Raw genomic sequence first — 9,254 nt, forward strand, 5'->3', positions numbered from 1 at the left:
AGAATGGCAGTCAAGGGAAAGGCGCAGCTGAAGTAATGGTCTTCTCATCAGCTGTTTAAAGTGAAAGTCCGATTTCCAGGGAGTCCTCGAAGGGGTCAAGGCTCAAGAAGTCAGTCGCAGGCTGCACTAGACCATCTCATCCCCTTCAGCGGCAGGAATTAGAACAACATCTAGATGAAGTTATTAACCAGAACAAGTGCAATTTGTTAGGCAGTACTTAACGTGGATCATGACACCAGCTGTTTCTGTCGCTCTTCTCTTTGTCATCATAGACGCTGTCGACTCCAGCTGCTAACAGATGCTCTCTGCAAAATGTAACGACAATGTTCCCATATTATTAGTCATCTCCATTTTGTATTCATAATGAAACTATCACACAGGCAACATTGGTGTAGTAGGCCGTTCAAAATCAAACCTTTTAACTTTAGGTGCACTCTCCATTTGGCGTCAGATGACTGTAATGCATTGATTTAACTTTGTGTGTAAGATCAAATTCAAAGGCAACATGGTTCTTGTTTTGACAGAGGACGGGAATCCCTTAAGAACAGGTGAAAAACAAATTGAACTTGGTAAGAATCAGTTGATTGATTATTAAGACTGATTGATTGTGTGGAGTTGGTTGGTGATTAGGTAGTAAGTTGGACTGGTGGTTAGCTCATCTGCTTAACTGTTCTTGTGGTTCAGGGTTCAAATCTTGTTGGGGGTTTATTGAAAACTTTTATCAACAGTTGTGACTGTGAATAGTTGTTTGTTTATACGTGCCTTGCGATTGGCTGACGCCCAGTCCAGGGTTTACCCCGACTCTTCCTCAAAGTGAGCTGGAGTATGCGACCCTAATGAGGACTAGCGCTCGAGAAAATGGGTGAATGGACTGTTTGTACTTGATTAGACAGCACAGTGGAGTCATGGTTAGCATGTCTAATCTGCTTAGTGCAACACTGAAACAGGAGTTCCGAACATTCAGAGAGACTCTCCCTTTCTAAAAAGTCAAATTTGAAATCCATGCTGTAGTTCTTATTATGAATAGTTTTAGCCCTCACCATCTTTCGTGGGATAGCATTAACAATCAGTAGGGTTCTTGTTTTGATCGCTATTACAATAATAGTAGTAACAAACCCTGAAAGCCTAAAGAAGATCACCGTAAATTGTGACTGGTAAAGCACTTAGAACACATAGCGATAGTGTATAGTACCACCCCGGCTGTCCTTTGGTAGATCAGTCAAAACCAATATAGTTCTTACTTTGACATTGAAAAATGAACATTTCAGTAATGTTGTTTTGACGCGTAGAATTTTTACAGACATACTAGTAGACTGTGACTTAAACCTATGTTGGCCTCAAAAGGAAGACAATCCATTTTTCCATTTGGTGATTAGGTTTTGAATGGGTTTGTCTTTCGGATTTTCCAGACGATGGGGACAGCGCTCGCCAATTCTCAACAGTCTTCTTTCCCCTTCTTTATGTCATTGATATATTCCTTTCATGATTTTTCAAGCTAAAAAAATAATAAAGCAGTTTCATTTGACTGGCACAATATTCACTGGCAAGACAATAAAAAGCTTCCCAATAGAGCACAAGCGGGTCCTGACAGGCGGGCATGATTTAACATGACACTGGGAAGTACTTGGACCACTTCCCAGCACCAAACGCTCAAGACAGTTTGGGAAATAGCACGTCTGAGTATGAATGATGTCTCGGTCGGATCTCGATTAAGCTTGTCCGCTCGACGACGCTCTCGCCTCGCAAATCTTTGGACTTTGTGTGCGGCGCAGGCCAACGCGCACACACACATATACACTGAGTGCATAATCACTGGCACAGGAAGCGAGAAGCTGCTGAAAGCAGATTTTCCCGAGGAAAGACTGTGGTTTGGGAAGCGCGAGTTATGTGACTTTGTCGAATGAGGGGGCAGAGGGAGGGGGGGGGGGGGGGGGGGGGGGGATTCCAGATCCTCATATCCTCTTGAACTTCGGGATGAACTCGAGCGCGGCGCAGTGTTTCCTCTCGATACTTTGGCAGGAAGTTGTTTTGTCTGGTAACCATCGTAGCATGTGACGTCATCACATAAATCCCCCATGTGGAACGTCTTTGTTTAGTTTCTTCTGAGTTGTTTTTAATGGAGGACATTGTTGAAGACATTTTGGGACTTTTATATTCTCTACAAGATGTTTAGCTGATGCTTCCAATACCTCAGAAGAGCAAAGATTGCCGTTCATTAGAGTCTGACTCAAAAACCACAATGCCGGAAGAGAGGTCAAACACGCATGCACGTGCATGCGCGCGCACGCACACACACACACACACACACACACACACACAAAGAGGCTGTGCAGTAATTACAGGACATTATGTCCAAGTGAACCGCTAGCAGGTTAATGAACTCCGCTGCTGCCAGTCAGATTGGGGGGAAAAAGATGCAACAGTCTCTCGGCCATCGACTCCCATGAGAAATTAACCTCTCAGTTTTAATTGGTGTGTTTCTAGACACCAGCAGGGGGAGTGTGCCAGTTACCCAGGCAACCAGATGCCAGGATTTTCACTAGCCGTTGCTGAGTAGAAAGATGGTGGTTAGTTGCTGATTGTGTGATCGGATGGGCAGATGAATGGTTTGTAATTCATTCATTTTCTCAATATGAAGCTCGATGGATAGATGACGGTTTGTGATCATGAGATCCAATGCTTGGTTGGACAGATCGTTGCACTATGAATAAATGGATACAATGTGTCGGATGGTGAATTGATTTGTACTTGCGTATTTGGTGGAATGGATATAAAAATGAATGCATCGCTGACGTGATTTTGTGAACACTTGCATTGATGGAGGGATGAATCTCGTCAGCAATTTTGGTTGTGACTAAATCAGTGGCTGGTTGGACGGACTGACCAATGGATTATAAATGAATGGATAGATTAGATTGGTTGACTCATGAATTGATTGTTGATTGATCCTCTCCCGTAGCAGATTAACTTAAAGATGAATGCCATGGATAGATGGTTCATTGTTGTTTTGGTTTTGGATCTATCGCTGAATCAGATCAGATGAATGGTTTGCATGATGAATTCATTGGTGATTGGATGGATCGCTGTTAAAACATTAAGGTACAGTAGCTGAAACTAAACTTAAAAGTCGTGTGCAAACAAATATAAATTTGCTACCAAATAAAATAAAAGAAAATAAAACAGATGTTAGGATATCATATCCTTCCGGGAACAAGATGAAGGTATCTCTTGTGGACTTTTTCAACTCAATGTACTTCCAGTTTGCAATCGTATTTCACAACATGACAAGAGCCTTGTCGTCACGTCCTTCCTGCTGTATCCTAACGAAGCCTTCCCGCCGTGTTGCATCGCCATTTATCCATCTCCCACCATCCTTCCAATCTGACCTGCGACCCTCAGTGGAAAGGATTCTATTCTCCATGGACAGAAATCCTGAAGATACCACACGCACGTGCTCACATGCCAGGAAGTCCCTCATAATGCTGTGTTCGGTCCGCCCACTCGTTTCACTGCAAAAATACAGCAAGCAACGGATCTAGATGGAATTTTCTCACTACACCAGCGCGCCCAGATGCACGAAAGCAATGTCACGCAACATCGGGGCATAATTTGTAATGTGTTTATCCATCAAATCTGTGGAATTCTTTATTGCCAGTCCTGCAGTAGGGGTCACTGATAGTGTAGCGCGGGTTCAGTTCCCACTCAGTGACAGTGTGAAAGTTTGTCTCTATATGTGATTGTCTGATTGGGGACATGTCCCCGATCGTGTCTGCCTTCAGCCCCAAATCAGCTCCCCCAGAACGTCAACAGGATAAGCAATATGATGGAAGGAAGGAAGGATGGAAGAAAAGAGGGCATGAAGGAAGGAAGGAACAGACACCATATGGTCAAAAGTATTGGAAGTTGCAGTTTTTCAACAACTTCCACTTGCACTATCCCGCAAATAATTTTTCTAAAATGTTGGAGTGGGTCCCATTTATCCAGAAATTGGAGGTTGAAGCTAACGGAATAACAAATTATTTTTTTTTTGTCCTGGTTTTGTACACGAGAATACAAGGGGCCTTCCTATTAAGTTGTCCAAAATGGTTTGGTAAGATAAGGAATTAAGGGGGAACTCATGGGTCTCTCCCAACCCCAGTTTGATTGATTAAGAGTGTTTGTGCAATAGTAAATCCACCAGAACCATTCCTAGTCTAACACAACAACACATAAAGAGCAGAGTGACGTTGTTTTGGTTTTGACAGCGGCGAGTAAGCTTCATCTGAACAATTGAAATGCATGTCAAACTCTCAGACTGTCAAAATGTTGTCAGGAGAAAATTGACTCCTCTGGCTCTCATGCACTCTCTCTTTCTGCAGATAAAGATGAAGGCTGCTTCCTTGGTCCACTGTGACTCAAAGAGCATTCTTCGAAGCAGATGTCAGCTCGCAAGTCACGCACACGTGCAAGAAAATGAAGTACAATAGGTGGGTTTGCTTCATAAATCTACTGCCTCATCACACCATCTGTGATCAACTTGAAATTGTAATGTTCTAATATTTTCCACAAACAAATGTGACCAATTGCACCCCCAAAATACCTGATAAATCCAAGAGACTATCTCCTCAAAACATATGATATCGCTTGAAATGGTCATTGCATTAGATTGGTGTAAGGAAATGGTGACATCATGTGGTGGCAGGATGCAAGTACAAAAGGAGGGTGGAGCGATTCAATTCTGCATCAGACCAACGCTTTCATTTTTATTAATTAAATAACACTGATATCGTTTTTATTTTTTAAATAACACTAATTTTGTGAGCTGGTTGGTTGCAAGATGCCACGCTTTGTGTTACAAGCGCTGTTGAATACAGAGTTTCAACAAACACAATGACAGACAATTGTTACATTATCCTTATTATTATTATTTTTTTCAACAATGCTTTGGTGGGGAAAAAATGGTCCATGACAACAGATTAAGGGCAGACAATAGTGTTCAAACATTAATGGTGCAACCTAGGCCATGACAAAAACTTGAACATGCATTTTTTCAAAAAACTCTCGAGGTGTCTTAATAAAAGGTATCTGGCATGATGTGGCCGAAATGACACTAAAGATAAAGAATAACATCACACTTAATACCCATTTGTTACACTGGTAAAAATGACGGTGTTTTTTGGGGGGGGGGGGGGGGGGCTTCTGTCTCATGCAAATGCAATGTACAGGTTTCGTTACCTTGACAACCGATGAAGGAGCTAGCTCAGTGTTCCCATATTTAGCAAAGTTTACGCCCCTTCTAGCCACTATTTTCTTTAAAGCGGAGTGCAACAAATCTAGCGACTTTTTGTGTTGAATTGGAGACGCTGTGACGCCCTACAGACCAGGAGATTTTCTCCCATCCGCGTCCAGACTGCAAATGAATGGTGCGTGTTCGAAGCGACCAGTGGCTAATTTAACCATGTACACCAGAAAACCAGCTCGCTCACAGACACATTTTCAGACATAAGCTGATAAAAGATATACTTTGATGTTTGATTTCACACTTGATGGGTTAGTAGGCACTCCAGGGACCCAACTATCCATCCATTTTCTACACCGCTTATCCTCATTAGGGTGAGCTGGAGCCTATCCCAGCTGACTTCGGGCAAGAGGCGGGGTTACAATTACAGCCGAGAGCAACCACCGACTACCAGCCAATCACAGGGTACAAACAACCATTAACTATCTCTCTCACGTTCTCACCTATAGACAATTTAAAGTCGTCAGTGACAACTCTCAGTATATAAACCATTTTAAAAGTTTTATAATATGTCCCCTTCTATAAAAAGTATTTTTGTCAAACATTTGGCATACCCAGTCAACAAATAAGCAGAAGAGTCAAGTCCTTCTCTCATAGGAGGGGATTGAAATAGGACGGCTGCACAAATGCATTGCCCAAAAAGGGATGCAGGAGCCCTCCAGTGGATGAAAGGGGAGCAGCCGCGGCCGTGTGAAAGATGACATTCCCAGAGCTGAGGTTGGGGAAGGACTGCTGGAAGCCGGCCTGGCCCGAGACGCACGTGGCCTGGCCGGGACTGATGAGCGGGCTGGGCGCCGGCGGCAAGGTGCTGTCCGCGCCGGGGTTCTGCTTTTTCCACTTGGTGCGCCTGTTCTGGAACCAGATTTTCACCTGCGTTTCCGTCAGACTCAAGGACAGTGCCAGATTGAGCCTCTCGCACACCGACAGGTACCGAGTGGTGCGGAATTTGTTCTCTAGCGCCACCAGCTGTTCGTAGGTGAAGGCCGTCCGGGCGCGCCGCGGCTTGGCGCCGTTCTGGTCTTGCCGTCGCCTCTTGTTGTGCGTCGACGCCGGGTCCTGCGGGATGACCGTCGACTCCTTTGACGTGCGGTCCTGCTCCTCGGGCAGTCGGTGGTTGCTCTCGGCTGGGGGGGTGATCGTGAGGGGGTCGACCACAACCGGGTGCTGATTGGAGGAAGCGGACTGGTCATTGTCTTCTAATGAAGAAATGGAGAGAAAACATGAGCTCGCAAATTAACTTCATAAATATCACGTCGAGAGCAAGGTGACCTAGTGGTTAGTGCTTCTGCCCCACAGTGGAGATTTAGATTCGTAATCGCTTTTCTCCACCTTACGGTGCCCCTGCTCAAAGAGGGCAACTTATAGACAGACAACATTCACACACACTCTGGACTGGCCACCAGCCAATCCCAGGGCACTTATAGACAGACAACATTCACACTCGTCTTGGAGCCTTCAACATGCAAACGGAAAAAAACTCATGCAAGCCAGAATGGGACGAAATTCGGACTTCCAACCAAAAACTACATCTATAACAAACTATGTTACTAAAAAAAAAAAAAAAAAAAAGTACAATTCATGTTTTAAAAGAACTTTAATTATAATAGTTTACTGATCCCATATGGGGGAAAATCTTGATTATAGATGCTTACAATCTGTACTGTATTTGTATAGGTTAGAAATGAGATACATTTAATGACATGTTACTTATATCGCCTCCTTTTAACTAACTTGTTTTATACATAATTTCACTTGGGCCTCAGGTGAATGTGGCCAATGGGTGACAGTGCTGAATGGACAGCTCCTGCAGGCAAAACTGTTAAGTCATGTTTTTTTTTTATTATTATTATTATTTTTTTTTTTTTTTTAGACTAATGTCCATTCTTATTTATCATGTGAATGTGGGCATACAGAAGTAAAGTCTTCCTGAAGTGGTGGTGGTGGTGGTGGGACTCGGCCACTAATCCTTCAATAATTTATCAGCAGCAGATAGCGCCGCAAATGTCATGTTGCGGAAAGAAATCCCGCCTAAATCCAGCCACGCCGTCTCGGCCGTGACGTGCTAATGGATTTCATATTTGCCCGCGGGTCGATAAATGTCATCTATTTAAGAGGGGTGGGGCGGGGGAGTTCGAATCGAGCGTTTATTTTTTTTTTTGGGGAGGGTGGGATCAGACATGGCTGGGGTGTGCGGGTTTGTACCTGCAAGGTGCTGCAGGGAGATATGCAGGATGCGGTAATGGGATATCGATCAAAGCGTCCTCAATGGGACGATTTAAACAATTATCTCAGCCTGCCTGCCCCAATGCCAATCACACTGGCGTGGCTCTGGGATACAAGCCTTTGTGGCTTCCTTGAAAGAGAACGAACCGTGGAAATGAAGGCAAGGTCATACAAAGATGACTGATTTAATTTTTAAAAAAATATTAATAAAATACAGTTTTAACTTGATGCTACTCACTTTCTGCAAAAAGTCTTTATTTTAAAAACGTTCTTTTCCATTTTTTTATATACAGGATAATTGGATACATGCTTCCATTTTCAATGTAAATACTGTTCTCGTCTTTGTTTGCTTGTTGCCAGATTACGCACAACTATTTAACAAACTTAGTGTTTGAGTGGTGCAGGATACAACAGAGAGATGTTTTTAATAGTCTTATAGCATATTGTCCAAGGTATGTAACAATGTGCTTGTTAAAAAAAAATTCTTCATGTCTGCGTAGATTCTCTGTCATCCATGTCATAGAAATCTGCAAAGGTTGAATCAAAGCAGCTGGACTCTTCTTGTTTGTTGATTTTGTTGTTGTTGTTTTTTTCTTGTTTTCTGACACTGTTCAAATGTGATTTATAGGGAACTATGTTCTTAAGCTAATGTTATGTTTGGGCATCTTTTGCAGTACACTTCAACACAACCACAACAGTAAACCTGTTGTTTAATTCAGTGATTCCCAACCATGTGCCGTGAGAGATCATTAGGAAATATCATTAACTATCTATGCCACGAATGTATAGTGACAGGCAGAACAATTAAATGCTCTTCCAGAAGGTACATAATTACCTGTATATCATTTTCTTTGTGACATATTTGTTTGATAATGTGCACTGATTTGTTTTCTTTCCAATGTAAAAAAAAAAAAACAAGAAAAAGTGCCTTGGCTCAATAAAGGTTGGGAAACACTGGTTTAATTAATATTATTCTTCATTAAAACTGAGCATTATTAGTATCAGTACAAGCATATTTTTATTTAAATTGATTTTTCGGGTGTGTGCAATATTTTAGACTTCTATTTTTAATTATTATTATTATTATTATAAGTAGTAGTGTTTAATTTTAAAATCATAATGTACTTTTTATTTATTTTTGTATTTATTTTTTTACATTTTCTTCCATTTCTCTATGACCAATGCATGCATCTCAATGGCAAAATGCAGCCATATGCAAGATTTATGCAATCTGCTGCTTAACAAAATATATGTTTTGACGTTTAAATTTTTACATTTTTTATTTTTATACCTTCTGCGGTGTCGTCTCCTTCCGCGTCGCTGTGCGTCTCCAAACTAGTCCCCTCCTCGTCCGCAACTCCAAACTTGGCGAGTTCACCCGCCTTTTTGCTGTTGAATTTGTTCGGGTCGAGGATGTCGTCGATCGAGAAGGAGATCTTGTTGTGAGTGGACGTCATAGTCACTCCGCAGTGCTTAGAATCCAGCATGCTTAAAAAAAAAATAGACCCTTAAAACAATGGGGGTTGGGGGGGAAGGTGATCCGTAATTACGCGCGCGTGCAGAGTCCTCTCATAGTCTGGATGCGTCTTCGAACCGGATCATCTGCGCTCTCCCCTCGTCTGTCTAGTCCTGCAGGAGGGGTGCGAGTTGGCTCTCCTTTAAAGTGTCTGACACCCCCCCTCCCCGAACCCACGCACATCACGCAAACACTTTTGTGTTTCACACGACCCCCTAATGGGCCACGGGCATTGCT

The 9,254-nt window shown here is 42.7% G+C and overlaps 1 protein-coding gene across 1 annotated transcript; it reads right to left on the reverse strand.

The window, feature by feature from the left end:
* Positions 1-5,233: 5,233 nt before the first annotated feature.
* On the reverse strand, positions 5,234-8,958 carry nkx1.2la (NK1 transcription factor related 2-like,a). The gene is made up of 2 exons (XM_061790307.1): positions 8,793-8,958; positions 5,234-6,474 (listed from the first exon to the last, which is right to left on the reverse strand). The coding sequence occupies exons 1-2, from the start codon at positions 8,956-8,958 to the stop codon at positions 5,870-5,872; spliced, it is 771 nt and encodes a 256-aa protein (XP_061646291.1). The 3' UTR covers positions 5,234-5,869.
* Between the last annotated feature and the right edge of the window lie 296 nt (positions 8,959-9,254).

This window comes from Phyllopteryx taeniolatus, chromosome 11, assembly GCF_024500385.1.
Source record: "Phyllopteryx taeniolatus isolate TA_2022b chromosome 11, UOR_Ptae_1.2, whole genome shotgun sequence".
Lineage (NCBI taxonomy): Eukaryota > Metazoa > Chordata > Actinopteri > Syngnathiformes > Syngnathidae > Phyllopteryx > Phyllopteryx taeniolatus.